Source organism: Acanthisitta chloris, unplaced genomic scaffold, assembly GCF_000695815.1.
Source record: "Acanthisitta chloris isolate BGI_N310 unplaced genomic scaffold, ASM69581v1 scaffold1735, whole genome shotgun sequence".
Classification (NCBI taxonomy): domain Eukaryota; kingdom Metazoa; phylum Chordata; class Aves; order Passeriformes; family Acanthisittidae; genus Acanthisitta; species Acanthisitta chloris.
The window spans coordinates 129,352-152,987 of NW_008672964.1; the positions used below are offsets into that span (position 1 = coordinate 129,352).

The 23,636-nt window shown below is 40.3% G+C and overlaps 1 protein-coding gene across 1 annotated transcript in view; it reads right to left on the reverse strand.

The window, feature by feature from the left end:
- Positions 1 to 23,636, reverse strand: part of LOC103802253 (contactin-associated protein-like 5) — a gene marked incomplete at its 5' end in the record, with an annotated part of 207,327 nt that overhangs the window by 117,943 nt on the left and 65,748 nt on the right. The window contains 5 exons of the mRNA XM_009074706.1: positions 3,763 to 3,934; positions 5,039 to 5,188; positions 7,786 to 8,050; positions 18,976 to 19,116; positions 22,709 to 22,893. Coding sequence (XP_009072954.1) covers positions 3,763 to 3,934; positions 5,039 to 5,188; positions 7,786 to 8,050; positions 18,976 to 19,116; positions 22,709 to 22,893 — 913 coding nt within the window. The remainder of the gene's footprint in view (positions 1 to 3,762; positions 3,935 to 5,038; positions 5,189 to 7,785; positions 8,051 to 18,975; positions 19,117 to 22,708; positions 22,894 to 23,636) is intronic.

The window sequence follows — 23,636 nt, forward strand, 5'->3', positions numbered from 1 at the left end:
ATGTGTCAACTAAAGACAAGATATAGGTACTGTACAAGAGGATTGCAATCAGAGAAAACTTGATATGCAGCAGTACGGACATTAGTGGTGCTGACACTGCAGTGTAGGCTAGAAACAAGCAGCCTTTTAATGGGAGATGATGCTAACGAGCCTTCTTCCATCATCTGGACAGCCCATATTGCTATGTTCAACTCAAGACTGTACAACATCTTAACAGCCTACTGAAAGGAAAGAAAACATGAGCTTTTCTGTTTTATCTGCTAATCTCAGCTAAAACAGACACATCCTGAACTGCCCATTCAAGCAGGACCAGAGCAGCTACAGGGTGGCCTCAAAGCAAGTTCACCAACAGGATCAAGTTCACTTGTATCTCCAAAAGCATCTTCACTTGGCACAGTCATCAAATGGAAAGAAGGCCAAACTCTCTATATTTTTATGGACAGCCCCATTTTGTTTGTGTACTCTCTGATAACTCAGCTAGTGTCAAGACATTTATTTCCTAAGAAATAATTAGTGAAGAATGGATATAACAAATACAGGGAGACAGAAGGCATTTATGCCAAGTTCACTTGAGCACACATATAGCTCAAATACTAGAGACAAGAGATAGATATTAAGGCTCAGATGGCTCCACTTAAATTAATGGAGGCTCATCACTTTATACAGAGAAATCCCAAACGGGTGTGGGTGTATAATATGCTTGCACAACTGGATTCTCTTTCCAAACGGTACTGTTGGCATCAATAGTCCCAGTTTATCATCTTTCAAAATGAAGTCAATAATTCTCTTTCTAAAAGCAGGCACAAGTTGCAGGGAGCTGCCTAACCACTGCTTTCTGAGCCCAAGTCTGAATGAGCTTGGCCTACAAGCCTGTAACAAATAAACTGCTTTCTAAATAGAGGCATATTCCTCAAAAGAGTTTTTTTTTGCTTAGATAACTAAGACAAATGTCCCATTTACATGTTAATTAAGCTACACAATTCCCACATGTGTTAAAATTACAAAAACGTGTGCTTTACAGTGCACATAGCAATAAATCTTATAATTAAGAAAGCCGAGATCACATTTCCTGGAGAAGAGGCTTTTACAGAGTTTTAACACTCCTTTTATAGAGAGAAAGAGCAGCTGGATCCTACACACCTGGAGCCAGACCCCAATTTTCCTGTAGTCCAAAACCTCTCTGCTACAGAGCAGTAGTTGAACTACAGTGACTAGTTGAACTATGGTGACTGGAAGTGTTGGGGCATTTTGTGCAATTAAACAATTTGAACAATATTTGAAAGCATACTCCAGGGTACACTGTGCAGACTAGACAGCAATACAGCCTTTAGATAGAATCACAGAATCGTTAAGGTTGGAAAACATCTCTAAGATCATCGAGTCAAACTGTTAACCCAGCACCACCGTGTTCACCACTGAGATGTCACATCCACATGCCTTTAGAACCCTTACAGGGATGGTGACTCCACCACTTTCCTGAACAGTTTATTCCAAAGCTTGACAACCCTTTCAATGAAGACAATTTTCCTAATATCCAATCTAAACCTCCCCTGGCACAACTTGAGGTCATTTCCTCTCATCCTGTCACTTGTTATGTGGGAGATGACACTGACCTCCACCTTGCTACAGACTTTTTTCAGGTAGCTGTATTGAGTGATGAGGTCTCCCCTGAGCTTACTTTGCTCTAGGCTAAACACCCCAGCTCTCTCAGCTGCTCTTTATATGACTTACTCTCTAGACTCTTCCCCAGCATCACTGCCCTTCTCTGGACACACTCCAGCACTTCAGTGACAGGGAGGGAGTACTGGGTGTTTCAGTGAGTGAGGAAGTTAGAATCTTCATGGTGCCAGTGAGGCTCACACCCTTCCATGATGAGGTGAACCTCTGAACTTCAGCCCAACACTGTCCCACACTGTAGGCTTCTCTCTTCCCCATCAGGGCATGTCCATTGATACACCAAATCCAGCCATAAGACAATAATTTTTGCCAATTGTAAATATTCGTTTTTCCTTTTTAAAGCCTACTTTGGTTTTGTGATCATACCTGCTATATCTTCCAGGTCTATCATATCTACTATGTGATCATAACTACTAGAGATCATATATGCTATATATCTATCTGGATTATATGGTACAGACACATAAATTTAAGGCTGTTCAGAGAACAGCATTGGAATAGAGTGCTTTAATCTTCACTAGATCAACATATAACATTTGTTTGTATGTGTGATATATTCAACAAAGATGGTGCTGTTATGTACAACCATTCTTATCATGTTTGGATCCTTGCCCTAAGTAATTGTATGGTGTGATCACAGACAGATGCTAGTCAGCCTTGGGACACCAAAGATAAGAAAGACACTTGCAGTAGTACCACTGAATTATACTGTAGCCTGGACTTGATGACAATGAAGGCACTGGAGATGTCCCACAGCAACTCTGCCTCATACCAGAAGAGTTCTCTTTTATTTCAATATACAAATGCACAAATTGCTTTTGAATGGTCCACTCAATCTTAAAGAATCTTGTTTTCCAAGAAAACAGCAAAACTATTTCTTAATTCTCAGGAAAGATGACATTTTATTTCCCTTTGTTAAACCAGCTGCATCTTATGAATTCCATCTACCATTTCAGGCACACCAAGTGTGAAATTCACATCCCCCTGAATTCAGTCATCATTAAACATGGAAAGAGGTTTGTTCAGCAAAGTCAGTATTCTCTCCACACAAGTTAACAAACATGAATATACAAAGATGAGTGCAAAGGTCTCAGTTCACAGAGTTTTCACCCACTTATCAAAAGACTGCAGCTCCAGCAGGCTGATCCCTCCTACAGTAAAGAATAATGGAGATTGGCCTTCAACTCCACCTCTCTAAGAAACATGGCTTAAAAAAATACATTAAATGCTCAGGTCCTAATGAATTTCCAAAATATCTTTACTACTCCCTTAACTATGTGAAGCACGTGAAGTTTCCAGCAGTTCCACTCCCATTTTCAGAACTTAGCTAGATTAAAAAAAAAGCTAAAATAAAAAATCTGAACCTTTCACATACTAACTTCAAAGCACACATTTGCAGAAATAATTCAGAAATATAGAGACACTAACAATCCATAAGAAGCAAAAGTGAAATTCTAAACTACTTAAAAAAAAATTGGTTGCTTATGTCCTCTCCACTTTTTTTATGAGAAAATCCAGAGTTCCTGTCAGGTTTCATCTTAGGAGGGATTCAGGAGCAGTATTTAAACTGAAATGTGTCTCTGGCAGATAGAGACATTTCATCATTTTATTGTCCTACTGAATGGGTAGTATTACACATGAGGTGTACCATATCTTCATCATGAACATGCTGTAATGGCTAAGAAAAAAAATTGTAAATGATTTACTTAAGCAAAACCAGAAAATATATTAAGAGGATGGCATGTTCTGATGAATCAAGTAATTTTTCCTTCTCTTTCATTTCCTCTAAAACTTCAAAGCAATCAAACGTTGTTTATGCATAAAATTTAATCCTTTCACCAATCCGTAGTTTGATTGAATTTGCATACTCTATTTCCTACAAGTCAACGTGAAGAGAGCCTCATGTAATTGAAACCATTTCCCCTCCAGTCTTCCTATCTTTGCTGCAATATTTTCTATTAGTAGCTCTATTACGCCTAATATTCATAATGTTGGCAGATTAGAATTTTCACTTAATGCAACCTGTATTTATAAACCACTAGGACGAAAAAAGAACAAATACAAGTAAGAGGAAATAATAATTACCTGTCTTTGATGCCACACAGATCAATGTGTAAATCACTGAAATTCCCCAGGGAGCCTTGCTGAACTAGAATGAGGTCCTTGGGCTGGTTATCAATAAAGATGAGCCTCATACAGCCTTGAAAAGCAGTAATGGGATTTAAACATTGGGAATCGGTGAAATTGTCTGGGCACCCTGTGGGAAAAAGAGAAGAGGCAGAGAAGAATATTGGAATGTTTAACTATTTCTGCAGGGATTTCCTAATGCAAGAACTCAGAGGCTTATTATTCCAAATGTTTTTATTCCTTGTGCTACACAATCTTCTGTGTTATAAATCCTCCAGTTTGGAAAAGGAAAAAAAATAAAAGAGAACAGCCAGTCACTGGAAATATCAGAATATGAGGTTTTCACAAGTGCTAAGCAGAGACAAAATGTGATTTTTTCCCATCATCTTTAAACTCCACAGCTGATAGCAACTAACATTTAAAAAGTTGTACATATTGTAAAATCATTGTGAGTTAAATTCAGCTGCTGAAGCAACGCAGAGAGTAAAAGGACGATATCTTGGAGGCAGCAAGAAAGCCATTTGTATTTGAGCTTCCTCAGTATTTAGACAGCTCTGAGATTCAAAGTCTCCTGTGTATCCTCACTTAGTACTGTATCGAGAGAGTTCATCAAGATCAGAGCCTCACTACAGTAAGCACTACACAGAAATATATTAGATAAAAAGACAGTGGATGACACTCCCTTTATCTAAATTAATGCTTGCACTCCAAGAAGCAGAAGGTAGTATTTTTCAGGACTGTTCTTTCCATTTTCAAAATTGAACTAAACCTACATTCATTTCCATGAGAGCGCTGTACCTAAATACCTTTGTAGATTTGAGCCATATGTCAACTAAGCTCTGAAATCACTGAGCCTGATCAGAACTGTGAAATCTACAGGAATATAGGTAATACTAATAGTCCTAAGGCCTTTAACTAGAAAAAAAATCCCACAACACTCATGGTTAATACAGCTATGTAGATTTTGTTTATTTTACCAGCTAGATGTAGGCACCCATTGGCTACCACTACCAGTAGTCCACTTCTACAGCTGTAGTAGCACATACAGTTTGTTCTGTCTCTGTCAGGGTTGACCAACACCCTTAAATCTGCACACAGTGCTGTATGCACTGCAGCTCAGTACCCTGTCTAGACTTTTAGTCATCTGCTCTTAGCTGCAAATAGAGTGCACCTGAGAACTGAATGGTGAGCACCTGAAGATCTGCATCATGAAAACCTGTCTGAAACAACCTACCTCCAAAATAGTAGCTGTTCCCAGAGTAGATCCTTGAGACAGTGGTTGCATGGCTAGCAGTGGCAGCATTGTTATCCAGTGTCAGCGTTATGCGATGTCTTCTGGCATTGATGTTAACAGAATGCCAAAGCCCATCGTGGAGATTGGTGCCTGGCAAAAAGCAAGGACAAAGAGTGAAAAAAGAGCTGCAGGAGACAACTGTGTTGTTCAAACCTCCTTTTGCTTCCAACTTATGACCATAAATCTGCAGATGATCCAAAGAGGGAGAACTGTAAGCTGAAAAAAACTCATTACCTCTGGAAACTAGTGGACATAGAAAGGGGCCAAGAAAAGGAAAGCTTTTCAGAGTTTTTAAGTAGGTCATCTCACATTTTAATCTAACCTGGTACTGCAGGCACTCATCAAGCTAGCCAGGCCCTTCCCCTTTCTGGTAGCACCTTATTACCTTTCTGTGGGCCTAAAAGCATTTACCTACATACTGAAGACAGACATAAATGTCTGTCTTCAGTATGTAGGTAAATGCTTTTAGGTTCCATGAGCATGCTGAGATCTCTATTGAGCTTCTGGTACTAAACACATGCCTGAGGTTGCAGAGGATTAGATTCAGTGAGACAGTCATACCCTGTTCTCAGGCTACTGTATGAAACCCGACAGACTCCAGTAGGTAGCAGTAGGATTTCTGTTAAAACTCCTTATCACTATTAATGGATGTATAGAAGCCTTTCTATATTGGACTGAAACATGGGTCTTCTCAGAGCTGGGATGGCTGCACTGACCAGGAACCGATGAAGGTACATAGGAGATAACGACACTGGGTAGCCTCTTCTAGACACTTGTGTGAAGTGGGAAATGACTTCTCTGTTTCCTTATTCTGAAAATCAGTGTTGCACCTTGTGGCTCTTGAAATAGCACCACAGAGCTACAAAGCAACTCTGCATCCTCTATTCTGACATCCATGAAAATCAGTGGGCAAGCTTCTGAGCTCACACACGGAGGTGCAGATCAAAAGTAACCTAATTACAGTTCAAAATATGCTACAATCAGGCTGGAGACACTGAGATCAGGCACAGACAACCAGTATTTACTCCCCTCCCTAACAGAACTCTTTCGTTAATGTAGCTTTCAGAAGAAACAAATGAGCACTTAGTAACACAAAGAGGTGTGAGAAGAGTGAAAAACAAAATAAAAATGTGGATGTTGCGTGTATGAAATGCCATTTCATTATGAATTTGAAAATGAGACAATTTCCTCAGTAATGGCTGTTAACACATGCACAACTGCCATAGAATTAGAGGCTGGTTTTCCAGCAAAAAAATGGACCATTTTTCAACTAGAACAAGTCCATTTTGAAGTGAAATGTTGTTGATGACTGAAATGATGACAAAAGAAAATGGGTCCCATTTGGGGCAAAAATAGGTCTGTTCTAGAGTAAGCATGAGTACCTGACATCTGCAGAACATGGCACTTACAATTTCTGCATATTTTCCATGTGTTAGCAGGCAGTTTAGCAATGTTTTGGATAGCACCAAAGGCTGGGTTCAGGTTCATGACTTCAAAACTACATAAAAACAAACACACCCAACCAAATATTGACATTGTCTCAGCTTTGTCAACAGTTTAATTAGGACTGCAATAAAGGCTGGAATCTCAGTTTTCAGTGTTCAATTGCAGCAACCTACGGCTATAGCTATCTACATGAATAAGGAGAAATGCAGGGCTGCCTCTATTTCTATCATAAAGAGGAACGAAACACACATACAGAACAGCTCTGCTTTGACAACTCTGTCAGTTTTTATTTCTGCTTCTTTTAATAGATACATCTGCCCTCTTTTAGTCTGTACAGAGAATATTTTAATATTACATGTTCTTAAACATCTGCTCTTTTAGAAAATGCTATTATTATTTAGTTCCAGCTGAGTTCCATCAGTTGATTACTCATCCACCTTTGGCAATTGGTATTCAAGCCATACAAAAAATGAACTTCCCAGCCTCCCTCCCAACACGGCTGCATAGCAGCAAGGGATGTGCAGATGCCCTGGGGTAAGAACATTTCTGTCTGGGATGCCAGCATGGCTTATATGGGTCATACTGGCACGACAGCTGGGCCACTCTGGTCCTGCCTTTGTTGTACAGTCTGAAATTGTTTCCCTGATATCTCTAGAGGCTAATGCATAGGTGTTCTGGTAAGAGTTTACAAGCCATTTCCCCTGAATTTTAAAACAGAGGAGCAACTCTATTTCACCCTCATGCATCCCAACAGCTGCCTGAACAAAACAACTTGAAAAATGGCTATGGAAGCCCCTGAGGGAGTGTAAAGAAAGGAAGCTCATGGTCAGCCTCTCTTCTGAGTGTAGCATAAAGGGAGAGTGTAAAGCTACAGTCAGAGGAAGAAAATCAGCTCTGAAGATGCCTCGACTTTCACTGGGAAAAAGAGGTGCAGTGGCTAAGCTGGCTCTCAGCTGACTTCACCACAATCTGAGGATGAGAAGGTCTTCATGTGACCTGACAGAAGAAAATTTAGCATGACGGCTTAAGAACACAGAGGCTGAGCTAATTGTCAGGCAGACTGAGTCTGGAGATCTCAAGATGCCAACTTTCCATCCTCAGATCAATCTGCACAGAGTGGTTCTACCACTGGAAAGCAAGAGAAAATGTAAAAGCAAAAGGAAGATTAGGTGTTTCATGCTGTGGAGCTGGACCTTTGTGTTTTAGAGGGAGACAAGTCAAAGTAATCAAAAAATAAGCACCTTCATGGATTTCCACTGGGTTCTCAGTTTCTTTTTGAATAAGTAGTGTCAGTCTTCCAGTATGGAGGTAAACCAAGAGCGGTCCTGAATTTTCAGACAATTCCGTGAACAGAAGTAAGCCATCTTTATTCCATGTTCGAAACTGGAAGCTGACTGACAAACCATCAATTTGAGGAGTGCCGGGCAGTAGCAAGTAGCTTCGACTAGTGCTGACAAAGGTGATAGGAACTATTTGTGGTTCTGAGCAAGAAAAGGTCACATTCCCCTGCAAACAATAAAAATCAAACATAATCAGCATGACATTTTTTTCAACCATCCCAAAACATCTCTAGTTAAATAAGCTCATTGGATTTCTAAACTAAAACAGGTATTGTTATTCAGACACAAATCTTTGGAAATCATTAGGAAATTTATCTGTCCATGCTGGGAAAAAACACCTAACTTCAAAATTTTACTTTCATGTTAAATAAGGAGGCTCAAAAATGAAAGCTTCTGTCCTTAGAAGGACCTAAATGTATCCAAATGTCCCTTATCAATGTCACTACTTGCTTGATTACCTTAGTTATCCAGCCCTGAAATCAACGGCACAATTTGCCCAGAAGAGCAGCATATATACTCAAAGCAGTCAGCAGAATCTGTAGTGCAATTTGCCCAGAAGAGCAGCATATTTACTCAAAGCAGTCAGCAGAATCTGTACCAGTATGTATCACAGTAGTTTGTGGAAGAAGCCACTCCACCATTGGGCTCAGCCATTGTAGATTACCCAACCAGATCATTCAAGTCATGCAATAAAACCTTAACAATATCTAAACCCAGGATATATTTAAGGAGCCACATCTCTCAGAGCCACTCCATGAGATTGTTGCAGCCACCTTGCTTTGAACTAGGCTGCTTTGTAGAATACCAACTAGAATCTGATAAAAACATTCGAGTATAAGGCCTTCTCCATGATAACACTTCTCATCAGGGCTCATACCTCACTCTAACAGGATAATTATAAAGAACAGCACTTGATGGATGTGCAGGAAGTTGCACAGTGCTTGGGGAATTCCTCTCTGCAATCTCAGATAGCTGATGGAACTGTTCCCTATCACTTTCAAATGTCTTTCCAGTCTTTATTTTAAAATGGAAAATAAAGTGCCAGAAATAGACTGAGTGATCACTGGATGAAACAATCTTTGATTGATATATATATATATATATTTAGAGAGAGAGAGAGAGAGAGAGAGAGAGAGAGAGAACTATTTACATATTACCTGCCCTATTAGGTTCAGAATGCTACATACCAGAGTTTGCAATGACAAGGGTATATCATACTACATTGAATTTTGAAATATAATCCAAAGCTTATTCAAACTCCCCTGAGCATTAGTCAGGTGACAAGTAGGAGGGAAATTTGGTCTCAGCCTTTAAAAAGTTTCTACTACCTGCTGGGATTTGTCCACATAAGAGACACCGCAAAATTTCTTTTGCTATTGTTGTTGTTATATTTCCATGTCAATTTTCAATCAAATTCATGACAACTTAGAGAAAACAAAGACAGTCAACTGCAGCATTATCAATAAATACAGCTAACCTTCTCAAGAGCTTTTTTAAGTTTAGATATTAAAAATTATACTATTTTTCTTTGGAATTTTAGACCTTTACAGTAATTCAAGTACTCCACACAAAGTTGTATGACATTTACTGATCATAGAATGGTTTGGGTTTGAAGGGACCTTAAAGCTCATCTCATTCCAGACTCCCTGACACGGACAGGGACACCTTCCACTAGACCAGGTTGCTCAAAACCCCATCCAACCTGGCCTTGAACATTTCAGGGATGAGTATCCACAGACATTATACAAAACCTTTTCCAGTATCTCATCACCCTCACAGTAAAGAATTCGTATGGGACTTTTGTCTCAAAGCTCTTTCCAGGTTTTACCTACCAGCAGAACAAGCTATGCCTAGACTGACTTAATGGTACCAAAGAAGGTGAATGTTAGGATGAAAAATCATTTTTCAATGCACAACAAATTTTCAGAAGACCTTAAAATGAGGCAGTAAAGACCTTGTGTAGACAATATTCTTTCAGCTGCTTGCAGCAGCACCACAGTACTCCTGATGTACAGGCATAGTCCCCCAATATGCTTTCAGCTGCTTGCACAGTAAAGTACTCCTGATGTACAGGCATAGTCCCAAATATAAACTCAAACTTCTGTCTGCATTTGACATGAGATTCTAAACACATACAAGCAGTCCTAAACTCATGGATTGCTGTGATGCCTTGAAAAAGCCAGCAAGATTCTAGTAATTCACACTAGCTAGTAATTCATACCATCTGGGATCCACACCGAAATCTTGTCCTGGGGCATGATCAGCAAAGAGTGTTAACTCCATGGCCAGTACTGGGACAAAGGGACTGGACCTATGCATCTCTTCTCTTGCTTAACCTAGTGAGACTTCCAGCTCTCTAGCTTCTCCATTGACTACCTTGAAGCATAGCAGGTGTGATTCCACCTACCACAAGAACAAGCAGGTGGAAATGCATAAAGGCAGTGCTGCAAAATTCTGTGTACATGGGATTAAAGGCACATTTGGGGGATAGACAAGAGGCGTGCCTGCCTTTTGGGGTTATTTCCACAAGGCATTGCCAGAGTTTGTGAAAAAAAACATTAAATAATGAGAATTTAGATCAGTTTAACTGACTCATTTAGGAGGGAAGCACCTTACTAAGACAGCATTCCAGAGCAAAACTAGATAGTGTAGTTAATACACACAAAGAATAGCTGCTGACATCTTTACACTAAGCAGTCCTGTCTATCTCTCTAGAGAAAGTAAAATGAAAATCTGAAAGAGAAATACACGACAGTTAATTTGAAAAATGTTTGTCCACTGAAGTGGAATACGTTCCCTTTACAAAAACTGTTAAATTTGCCCTGAAAGTTATTCTCAAATTATTCCAGCAGGTCTAAGTCAGAAAAGTAAATAGCTCCCTCTAAACCTGCATCTGATCATGAGCATTTTGCTTTAATTGGAAGCATTTCTGGAATTCTCCAGGGTGTGCACCAGATTTCTGGCAGACACTTGATTTTATAATTGAACCCAGTTTAACTGAAAAGTAAAAGCTCATTGGCTAGGAAATGGGATAAGAACAACCTAATCCCTAGGGAAAATAAAGGAGATGCTCAGCTCTACTCAGCTGCTGGAAACTCTAGCTATCATGTGGCATTTGAGAATTCCATGGAGTCCATCATCTCCAGACTGATTAACGACTTCTCTAACAAGCAGTGAAATCTTTCCAAGAGAGTTGTTATTGTTCATACAAGAGAAACCTTCTGAACCTAAAAATGCAATGGAGATACTTGCAAATTTTTTCATCAGCTGCCATGACACTCATCCCAAGATGAATGGAAGTAACTGAGATTTCTGCAGGCAGAGTGTGGTTTCAGAGGTGGTGTCTTTATCACATAAGATGTTGAATGAACAGCCAACAGCATGTTACAGCATGTTAAAGAAGTATCAGAGCCTTTCCTATTAAAAAGAGAATGGAACAGTACAGTTGCTAAGTGATGAGGATAAAAGTGGATTACATAGATCTCTGAGCCATAAACCTCATCCAAAACTGACTGGAGCCTTTCCAGTGACTTCTGTGGGACCTCAATAAAACCTGTATAACTTTAATGAACCATTTCAGTTTTTTCTGGCCTTTCTTCATGTAGTATTATGTACTGTTGAATGAAGAGAGAAGACAACATCACAGTCAAGGCAATTGGTGACAAGTTTCTTATACATCCTCCTTGCTTTCACAGAATACTAATCAAAAGTAATATGCACTTGGGAAATTATTCAAACTGACAGCTGCACTGAAATCCTCAGCATTTAGCCTACCGGAGGATACAGGCCAAGATCACAGCTTGAACAGAAAGAACAATAAATGAGTATTTCTGAGCTCTCATTCTACCAGAGGTTAGAGCATCAAATGGGCACTTAACTTTCCTCATTAATCACTCTATGGATACTGTCCAACAGAAAGGATATCTTGCTTTCTGCAGAAGATTAGTAAGGGAGATTTCCTATGACAGGTAAGGGGACTAAAATCCAAGGCCTGGCTGTGACATAAGTGTGGGTAAACTGGCAAGAATATTTCCAGCTTGAAAACTGGAGGTCTATTTCTAGTTCTGAAGAGACTGAGTTTGCAGATGAATTTGCAAGGAGAGTAACAGAGCAAAAAGGTGACCTCTGATGCAGTTTCAAAAGGATAAGATGAAAAATTGTCACTCAACTCTGAGCAACTGGATTTTGAGAATGAGGGAGGTCCCTTCCAACCCTGTTTTTAAATTAACTGTCTCAAGCAGAACGTATGTCAGGAGACCCACATAGATTTCAAATAATTCTCAAGACCTTGCTAAGAACTGAATGAAAAAAGCATCAAAGTGAGACACCAGCTCCAGCCTTCTGAAATACTGGTGCAAACTGTCTTCAAACAGGATATGGGAGCTCCAAGGTGCACGGTGTGACTTGAGTTAGGACTAGTCCACTGTGTGAGCAACCAGTCCACCCCAAGAGCAGGGCCTCATAATTAAAGAGAAATTTCTATACCGAGTTGGGTTTTTTTTCTCTGAGCAGAATTTCATTATGGAAATCTGAAAGCTTCCTGATCCAAGTTTCATGGAAACTAACATAGCCCTGTGATAATCAACCTTGTGATAGAAAACTGCCCTATCTCCACGTGTTCTAGGTATCATGTATGTCATTAAAATGCTAATTGCTTATCACAATGATTTAAGCTGTTTACATTAAGATAATGTTCCTAATGTGGAAAAAGTAGCATTTAACAAAAAAACCACAATAAGAATGCTTAAAAAAAAACCCTGAAACATTGTGACCATGAGAGGATCAGGGACGAGATGTTTGGCCAGGCATTTCTGAATGCTCCTTATCTCTAAACCGACTGTGTCACTGACCAGAAGAAGAACAAAGGATTTAACCATTTTTATGCCCACAGTAACTGTACATTATTGTTTCATTACATGGCAGAATACTTAAGAGATGCTGATAAAAGATGGGAACAAAAGATGGAAAGATACAGAGATAATTCAGAAAAATCATACATAATTTCTCTCAGAGAGACAAGGGGGGAAAAAAACCACAGGAAAAAACACCCAAAAAAAATAGTGACCACTTAACATTTTCTTTCTGTGGTGGATTAACCTTAGCTGGATGCCAGGTGTCCTCCAAGCCACTCTATCACTCCCCTGCTCATTGGGTGGGGGCAGAAAATATAGAAAAAAACCTTTTGGGTCAAGACAAAAGCAGTTTAATAAAGCAAAAGCAAAGGCCACATAGAGAAGAAAAGGAAAACAAAAGATTTATTCTCTACTTTCCACCAGCAGGTGATGTCTAGCCACTTGCTAGGAAGGAGGGCTTCAGCAACTGTAGTGGTTGCTCCAGAAGGTAAACATCTCAATAAAAAATGCCCCACCACCAGCCATCCCTCCCTCCTCTCCCTGCCCCTTTCTTGTTTCTCTTGGCTTTTATTGCTGAGCAGACTCATATGGTATGGAAGTTTGGGTCAGTTGACCAGGCTATGTACCTCCCAAGATCTCAACTACCCCAGTCTCCTGTTGAGGGGGGAATGTTGGAGAGGTGATCACGATGCTGTGCCAGCACTGCTCAGCAGCAGCTAAATACTGGTGTGTTATCAATACGTTTCTAGCTATCAACACAAAGCACAACACTATGAGGGCTGCTGTGGGGAAAATTAACTCCATCTCAGCCAGACATGCTCCTTTGAACAACAGCGAGGAATGAAGCCAGCCTTTCAAATTCACCTTGCTAGAAGTGAGTAAGATAGATGTCTTAGATCAAACTGGCAAATTATTACAATCCAAGTCCAATTTTTGTTCCAATTCAAGGTAAAGTGACCTACGGCTTATTAGGTTTTATTGCCTGGAACAAAACACAGCAGCAAAAAGATTTTTTAAATTATTATTATGAAAACAGAACCACATCTACCTTAAAATAGCAAAGTATATAGAGAGCAATTCTTATTTATTTTTTTTAAAATGTATTAGTTTCATTTAATGGATTTTCCTCTTTTAAATTCCAATTATCTGTGTATCATAGCACAGCATCAGCCTAAATGGCTAATATGAACTCCACACAATCCAGGCTTTTGACTGTGATGGGGTCAGCTTGCCCCTTTCTGTTATACCAGGCAGTCAAGTACCAAGCAGTTCCCAAGGCCTTGGCAATTGGAATAAGACCTTAAAAAATACATTAAAGCCTTGGCTTTACAGCAAATTACATTCTCTCTCATTTTCCTTATCCCCTGCTAACTCCTATGACAATAATTAGCCATCTCTCTTCCTCTCCTACAGGGACTAACAGCCTTATCAACTCCCACCTTGAAACATCCTCCTCTGCTCAGCGGGTACTAACTGCCCTATTCATTCAATTTGACTATCCAGATAATGTAATAAATAAAATTCTGAACAATTGTTTCTAACCTGTAATTTGCTGAAGGCTGATGACTCTTGAAAAGGCCTTGTTTGCTCAAGAAATGTGTCATTTTTTCTGCATGTCAATTAGTCTTATTAAAAAAATATGGTCTTTCTCCCTGAAAGACTTGCTTCATTTATGGTCACCAAAACTATCAAAATCCTAACACAAAAAAACCTTTTAAATCAAGAAAAGGAAAGTTTACTATTGCAGCTACATGCTAGATTACATATTTGCATTCTGAAACTTGTAGATGAAGCTCACTGAAATGAATGGGAAGAATGTTCCTTTAACAGACTTTATTTCAAGACCTTGACTGAGGTTACACACTTAATTTCTTTCAAAATAATCCTGTTATACCATCCAGCAACAATAAAATGGGACCTTAAAATGAATGCTATTTATACAGACTTTTTTGCTATTCAACACTGCAGGTAGGATGTGAAGGAGACTCATCTGAAGACCTAGAGAGCAGACAGGAACATAGAAGAAAGTATAAAAAGCTATTTTTACAGGAACCACATATTTCTAGAATCTGAGTTCACTTGCCTTATCTAAAGAACAGCAAATTCAGTTCTCTTTTTAAATGCATGTGTGACTCCACTTTCATTAAATAATTGACTATAACTTTTTTTTTAAAGAAATTCAACTTAGTCCTCAGGACGTTGTGAAAAATGTCGCTAAAAACTTCCAACATTTTTTATTTATGTTCCCATAGTCTGACTGCAGTGCAGAAACTAAGAAAAAAAGAAATTCTAGCTCTTGATTCTCCAAACTCTAGTAGGGGCATTCACAAATCACCAGCCAGATATTCACAGATCAATACTTGCAATAGCACTTTGGTAGAAGGAGACACACGTAGACAAGTAAATTCTTCTCAAGATGAAGGTATCTCAAATCAGCTTAATAAAATAGCATGTTTGGATTCTCTATAAAGGGAATGAATTATTAGTTTACATTCTCCTGTCACTAGGTATCTTTCCTTGCTCTTTGATGCTGGCAATTGGTTATTTCCCTGAGGCACTACAGTGATACATTTACATGTCACCACATCTCTTGCTGTGCTGAACTGTCACTCCCAGATTCAACATGGCAGGCCAGCATAGAAATTCAAGCATATCTGAGGGCTGACATCATCTACTTTACAAATATCCTGCACCCCTCTTAAGTCAGTGGATATAAAAGTATAACTCAAATTCCTATTAGCCAGGATAATGGAAGGGAAAGGGGGATGATGTTTTTTCTCAGTTTCAGTAGGTAAGGTGGAACATTGAGAAAATAAAACACAACATCTTTTCATGACCTTCTAATTTCCTCTCATCAGCTACACAAGTTCTTATTTTGGCATCACAAATCAGTCACGCACAAAAAGACTGAAGATCCTGGACACAGAACACATTTGAGTAGTTTCTAAAGGTCTTACCTGAATCCGGCCAACCAACTGGTGGCCAGGATCCTATAGCTATTTTCAGGATGCTATAGCTATTTTCTTTCTAAATACTGCCTCAATCAGATGTATTTAGCAATTCTCAATGGATAACTCTTCCTAGAAGTTGTTCCATCTCCTCCTGCACCTACATACACTTTTAATAAGCACAAAATCCTTCAATGAGGACTTCACCATCCCAGATAGCAAGTCAAATTTCATTCTGTGAAGAAAAATTCCCCTTCTGCTTCTTGTAAATGTGGCTCCTACTTGCATGTTTTCCTACCCCTGACTACTTTGCCCAAGAAGTGCAAGCAACTGTTGTACAGTTTCTCATAAAGAGAAGTCTGCACTTCTTTTGTGCTGAGAAGACAGCAAGTAAATAGGTCAGATCTTTAGATTATTATTTTAAAGCATTTTCTGAGGTTTCCCAAGGGTCCAGCCCTACAACCATGACAGTGGTAATTACAGAAATTTGACTTCTCATAACCTCTTGCAATTAAAACCAGTAATTGCTTCAGAAAGCACATAAAAGACCCCCTATCATTGCTCCACACTCAATGACCTAGGGGAGGGAAAAAATAAGAAAAAAGGAAAAAAAAAGCACCACAACATGCCATCAGGGACATAAGAAACCCTAGAGACAAGACAGATAGCCTGTCCAAACAGACAGAGCTATGTAGGGAGGTTAAGTATCAGGCAATATAAAAATGGAATTCTGAAGACAAGTTCCAGTTCGAATAGACAGGCTGCCTCGTTATCTTGAGATGTCTTCTCAAGGGGATTTATTGCAAGTCTGACAACTGTAAATGAGCTACAGAAAAGAACAGGCAGAATGATAATCACAGCCACCACCCAAGAGTACAATACATACTACAGTACTTTGTTATTGACAACCTGTAGTTTCTTCCTCTGACTTTAAATGCAGCGGATTTGGGACCATTATTTATATGGGTGAGGAACTACATCACAAGAGGAAATCTATACCTCCAAAGCCGATGTATCATTCTCCTGCTTGTGTGAAAGACATCAAACAGTAAAAAAACCTCAATGCTGATGGGTATGATAAGCCACAAGTTTAGCCCACTGATTGTGTCAACATTCACAAAGGCACAGAGTGAAGCAGACACAGAGTGTTGAAGTCTGCCTGCCTTTGGATGCGAAACTCAGTGTCTCTGAGCATTAATGGCTTCATAATCCAAAACTCACCAGTGTGTCCTCAATTATATTTTGCTAGAAGACAAAGGTATTTTGGGGACTAATGCAGAACTATCTCTGGTGATCTCCAGCTTGTGGGAAGGGAACACATTTTTGGCAAAAGTGATTCCAAGCCCCTACTACATTTAATTATTCTTCTGTGCTGTTCTTTTCATTACATTTCCACTCTAGACAACCTTATCAAGATATGAAGCAGAGAAGCTTGCAGTTCCCTGGGGATATGGCTCGTTGCTTGAAAACCTCAGTGCACTTTGAGTAAAAGCATTTAGTGCAGAGTTACTCTGGCAGGCAAAAACTACATTTAGGAAGAACGAGTTATTTTAATTTGAATAAGTTAATTGCTAAGGAGTGGGGAAGAGCAAAAGAAGGGAAAAGGAGATCAATCTATGAAAGCTGGAAGCCCCTGAGAGTTGCTAGAGGAGAGAAATAGTTGTGATGCAAAGAATGTTGGAAAACAGATTTACAGGGACCATTTCCTATAGAAGGATGTTCATCTAAGATTGAGGTGCTGTGAGTGTGGCAACCTTTCCATGCACTTTGCATACACAAGTGTCAGAGACACTGCACACAGCAGCTCATAAACCTTGAAAAATGCAATACAGCAGCCAGTCTTTGAAAACTATGACATTTAAATCATTGCTTATGTGAGAGAGATTGAAAGATGAAGGTACATCCCCACTACCTTGAACTGAGGAAAGGAGCATCATTCCTAGACCTTCTATCTAGCAATTGTCTGAACCAAGCATTGTGATAAGTTTCATTGCTTGGGGCCACTTATACCCAGACAATGCCCTTCAGAAAAAAGTGCGTTGCAAAGTTTTTCTCTTCCCCTTTAGAATGGCCTTACCAGCTAGCAAAACAACCAGTAGTTTAATGACCTAAGAAGCAGACCAGGGCTCTTTGCTCCCCCCTTAGAAAATGAGCTGAGGGGAAGACCAATTTAACACAGTTCATAAAACTTGTGCCATTGAGTCCACAGTCAGAACAATCAAACTCAAGATTATTAAAGCAAAGCCTCTCAGTCCCAGGGGAGCATCCTGGAGGCAGTCTTGACTGCCAGCAACATAATGAGGGACTTCTCACCTATCACCTTTCTATTTTTCAGTTCTCTGAGTGTTCAGCCTCACCCTAGGCAGAGAAATTGTCAAAGGGACTTCTTTGGTCTTCTGGCTTGCTTTGTTGTAGGTTCAGTATGTTCATATACATCACTACAAACCAGAAGATACCAGGAGCAATTTAATCTCCATGTTCTCTAAAGACACAGTATTAGCCAAAAGGCATATATCAAAGCATGGTGCAGGAGTGAGGCACAAGCTAAACAGAGAGCTGAAATATTTACAACTTGTCAAGGCTGCATGAGAGTGCACTGTTCCCTCTTCTTAGAAAATAAAATGTTCCTTATTTTTTCACATGATATATTAAACAACATCTGTAATTTTGGATGTTATTAGGTATGAAGCTACATTTGCATTTTATGCTAGCAAGCTGGATAAGACTGTAGTTCCTCTTGCTTTACCTCTATTGTCCCACATTTAGAGACCAGGTCAATGGTTCTCAGAACTGTCAATATACTAAATATAAGGAGCAGCACAAAGGAAATGATTTCCAATAATAAAAGAAACCTTTATTCTTTTCTAAAATACAAACTAAAGGATCAGAGTAAAATTTTGGTACTACTTTACTTCCTAAGAGGGGTAAAGAATGTTTCAGAAAATAAGATTTTATCTGAGTTAACCAGGGAAAAAAATTTCTGACTTCTATCATGCCATCAAAAATATACATTTTAATCTTGGAAAATTAATTAAAAAGTTTCTCCAAGCAAATTCTAATACATCTGGAAAGTCAGAGAAATGCATTAATTTCCACATGTCTTTCAATAACTCTCACCACAGGAGTCAGCACTGGCTGCTGTTAGCCTCAGCAGTATAATTCTAACGAGCTAATTATGCCCAGAGCTATCTAAATCTGAACTCTGCTCATTCAGTGCAGCCAGCAGCACCAAGACAGCAGCAACAGAATAGAAGTAAAGACGGAAAGCACACAGTATTGCCTCTTACCACAGTATAGATCTGAGGTTTGCGCCTTTTTGCCAGGTCAATTATATTGACTCCGTTGTAATAAAGGTTCTCAATGCAACCATGGAAATTTTTCCTCTGAAACGTTCCTGGTTTCCCCGGGACAGGAATCCCTCCGAAACTGAGCTTTTGGAAAGAATAAGAACAGTATTTAGTTATCAGTCCAAAAGCAAGAGAGCAGAGCCCCACTCCCTGCATCCAGCTGGAATATTATCTAAGAATCAAGTCACATCAACAGCATCACCTGGGAGCAGGGCCTGGCCACCTCACAGGGGGAATTACAGCCCCCACAGCATTACAGCTGCAGGATAAACACTTCTGCCATAGGCAGCTCACTGATTTGGAAACAGATTTTAAGTGCCTTGACACAACACTTCACCAGCCCAGTACCACCAGCCTCCCAGTCAGGAACATCCAGAGCACAAGAAAACGTGTGTGCAGTGTCCAACCCACAGCCCCACTGGCCTGGAGGGTGACACCTAGCTGCAGCCCACAGTGCCCAGGAACTGCTGAGCAATGGGGGAATAAACTCTCCCTGCCCAAAGAGCACTGGATTTGCCTGTGAGATGGGATCACTCCTTTTGGAACAGTTCTAGTTTCAGCCAGCGGAGGGTAGTATCACAAACAGAACATATCCCATTTGCACCTTGCAGTCGTTTTCCCTAAATTTCACTGTGCTTTGGACTTTACAAGACTCACATGTAGCATTTGGGTCTGAGCAGTATCATGGGGAAGTTCTGCAGGTTACATATTTACAAAAACTTTTGATGTGCTGTTATCTAGGTACTGGCGGATGTTAGCACTCTGCAGGTTTGAACTCATCACTCAATTGGAGGGCTGAAAGCCCTGGGAGGACAAACAGCCTAAGAAAATAAAGCTTCTAAAATACAGCATAATTGCTTAGATTCCTTAAGAAAATAAGAAAAAAAAAAAAAGTGGGTGGGAGAAAAGAAAAGAAAAAACAAATCCCAAATACCACAACCCCAAAATCTTCTGATAATCCTGCCTTCATTTTCCAAATGTCAAAGCTCATTTCTGAATGGCTCTACCAATCTTTCTGGGAAAGCCTTAATGGTGGTACCACAGGGGTTTTATTCATTTTTCCCATCACAGCCAGTGGCACTGTGAGTGATATAACACAGGTGGGGATCCTACCACACTTCTCAGTGCTTCCAGTGCATCAGGAGCTGTGCTGCATTCACTGCAGCAAGGGCATACAGTGCTTTATGACACTGCTTACATGCTGATGGCTGCTGGAACCTGGTCAGCCTTATTCCTTTGTTATGAACCCTAATGCCTTACCTCAGTTTGTTATTACAAAAATAAAGGGAAACTTGGGAGTTATTTTCCTCTCACTCCACCTAACAAGCTGGGATATGTAAGCAAATGAAACCTCCCTGGGTAACCTTGAGAGCAATCATTTGAAAACAAGTCCTTAATGAACTTGCACCTCAGTTGCATTAATTGATCACTTCTGAGAAATAACGAGTGAACAGACTGCTACTTTACATCACTTGCAGGTTTGTTATTGGCATGAGAGCTTATGTGGTAGCAATAATTTTTTTCCGGTGAGAATCGTTAGTTCTTCTTAAAACACCAGACTTTCCTTCTTTCATGTTCTATTCTTCAAGTCTCTTGCTTAGGAACTCTGCACTGGGGTTTCAAAACCAGCAGAAAAAAATCAATATCAATTATACCATCGCTTTATTAAGAAAACAGTTTCCTCTGTGATTGGTAACAATTTTAATTACCAAAGTAATGGTTTTATTACCCTCACTAAGGCCTTTAATCCCTAAAGTGTACTGAGATAAAATTTCAGTAGACTGTACTGCTGCAATGTTCGACTGAAAGATTGTCTCAGTGCAAGTGGAGAAAAAACACACTATGCAAAAAACTAAAGGACCAGCGACCAGGTCTGAGTGCCACAAAGGTCAGTGGTGATGGTGACTCATATCAGCTCAAGATCTTTGCTACCATGCTCCCCCTTATTTTGGAACATCTGGAAAAATGTTCTGCCAATTGGCATCAAGCTCATAGCAGGAAGCAAGGAATGTTATTACTTTGAAATTAGGAAAGCTGCTGTCTCAATCATCTGGCTTTTCTCGACCCCATCTTAAAAGCAGATACACCTTTGGCCCTGATAGTTCAGTCTGAAGCTGTTGCAGAATCTCACTGCTGAAATGTGCTGTCCTTACTAAACATGCTCATGATTTGGTACAGCAGTGCCAGGGGACAGGTACCACTCTCTCCAACCTGCTTTTGTGAAATGCAAAAAAGGGAATTTCAGCTGGAAGATGAGAGAGCAGGCACCTGCCACTGCCAAGACGTCTGCTTTGCTCCCTTGGGTGTGCTGGGAAATTATCCTTTTCAGAGAAACGAATCCAAAGCACAGAGGGGAAACTTGTGGTCTCTTAAGCAATGAACCGTGCCAGCTCGATGAATCCAGACAGGGTGATGGTGCTGACTGTGCAAGCATGACCCTGTGCCTTGTGGGCTAGGAGGATCTGGCAGACAAACACATGGGGATAAAAATGAACATGGGTAATTTGCACACAGGTGTGCATTGGTGGGGGAAACAGATGAGAAACTGCCTTGCATATAGATGTGATGATATAAAAGGTTTTTTAGGGTGGAGTTTTTCTTTAACGACTATCAGCCATAAGCACTGAACTGCTGGAGTGATACAAACTGCACTCTGCCACACCTTGGTCTCATCACAGGGGTGCACACCAGCCTTGGGGTTTATAGGCAGGCAGGATGTTTCCTCTGCTCAGTCCTTCCTTGGCTGAGCTGCTCTGGCTCCCTAGATCAAGATACTCTGCATCACATCCCCAGATGTGAATGGACCTGGGTCAGAGCTAGTTTCATGAGAATCATAGAATCACAGAATCACTAAGGTTGGAAAAACCTCCAAGATCAAGTTCAGCCCAGCGCCACTGTGTTCAGGACCAAACCATATCCCCAAGTGCCACATCCACTTGCCTTTGGAACACTTCCAGGGATGATGATTCCACCACTTCCTTGGGCAGACTACTCCAATGTCTGACCATCCTTTCAGTAAGGAAGGTTTTCCTACTATCCAACCTAAATCTCCCCTGGCACAACTTCAGGACATTTCCTCTCATCCTGCCACTTGTTACCTGGGAGAAGAGACTGACCAACACCTCACTATAACCTCCTTTTATTCTGAGGGTCTTCCATTCCCAGTGGGAAGACAATTATCTTTACCTGCTCATCTCTATGTTGAGAGCTGAAATCTGAGCAAGTGGTGTCTGGATAGAGGGACAACTCAGGGTTGGTATCCCCATGGTCATGCCAATAAAATGCAGGGATGGTGCACAGTGATTCCATTAAAATCATACTGGAGATGATGACACGGGATCTGTCCCTATAGATAAAGGCAGCTGGTCCCTGAAGATTTGACTAGAACCCAGGCTATAATTTTTTGTTTAGTTCAAAGTCTGCTGTACTTTGAAGTGTAAGCATAATCCAGTGCATGTTTGCACAGAGACTGACCATTTTTGAGACTGTCATGTATACAGTTGCACTGACATAGTTTATGCTTGTTAAGTACGAAAGGAATTCTCTGGGAAGGAAATATTCAATAAAGATCTTTGCTGGAAAGAAATAGCTCATAGGGTGATTGCTTTTCATCATATTCATTTTATCCCAATTCATACCTCATCTCCCAGGTTATAACCTAAAGGGATTCACACACCTCATAATCAATATCCAAGTGATCTGAATCCCCCTTCGTTCGGAAATGTTGGGTGTGCTTGTCCACCGTGAAGTTCACTTGCTTGTTGAAGCGTTCTATGAGAACTGAGTGCCAGTGCTGGTCATCCAGGAGGCTGCCCAGGGTGACAGATGTGTGGCTGTTACTGAAATGCAGGTTGGAGTCCCCTAGAGTGGAACAGACAGGCAGAAGACACCACAGTTACCTCCAGGTCCTTAACTGAAGCATGGGGACACAAGGGGAGCACAGAGCAGCACCCCTAGATGCAAACTGGAGTTCTGCCATTGGAAAGTAACCCTTTCCAAAGATTGCCTTAGATTCCTAGGACCTCTTATTCACATATAGATGTGTGTACCTACACACACACATTCTTTTTCACATGAAATCCTTGCGATGAACCAGGAGGTGTTAGTGATGCTACACTCACACGCTGCAGCACACTGGGGACCACTGCTCTCACTGTACCCTTGGTTCTGCCATGCATTCAAGGCCCTCGTGGTTTAAGAGTTTCCTTTAGGCAGCACCAGAACTTTCTGCCTAGTCACATCAACAGACCAGTCCTGACACTGCAGTGTCAACTATGCGCTTTTTGTATTTTAACAAGAAATTTGCACCTGTCCCATTTCACAGAAAAAAAAAAAGGCACAAGTCAGTGAACCAACAAGAATGCAAAGCGTTTTGCTCAGCTCAGAAAGATTCTTAAACCTGGCATAGATCTCCAAAGTATAGATCAAGAATCATAAAAATATTTAGGTCCTCACCTGCAAATTTCAAGCACCCTTCTGTTTTTCAGCTGGCTACATGTCTGAACACTTCAGAGCCTCTCATTGAAAGGGAGAATGTGTCCTTTTGACTGTTGCAGCAGAATGGAGAGAACACATGCTCCAAAACTGCCAGGTAAGATGCAAGT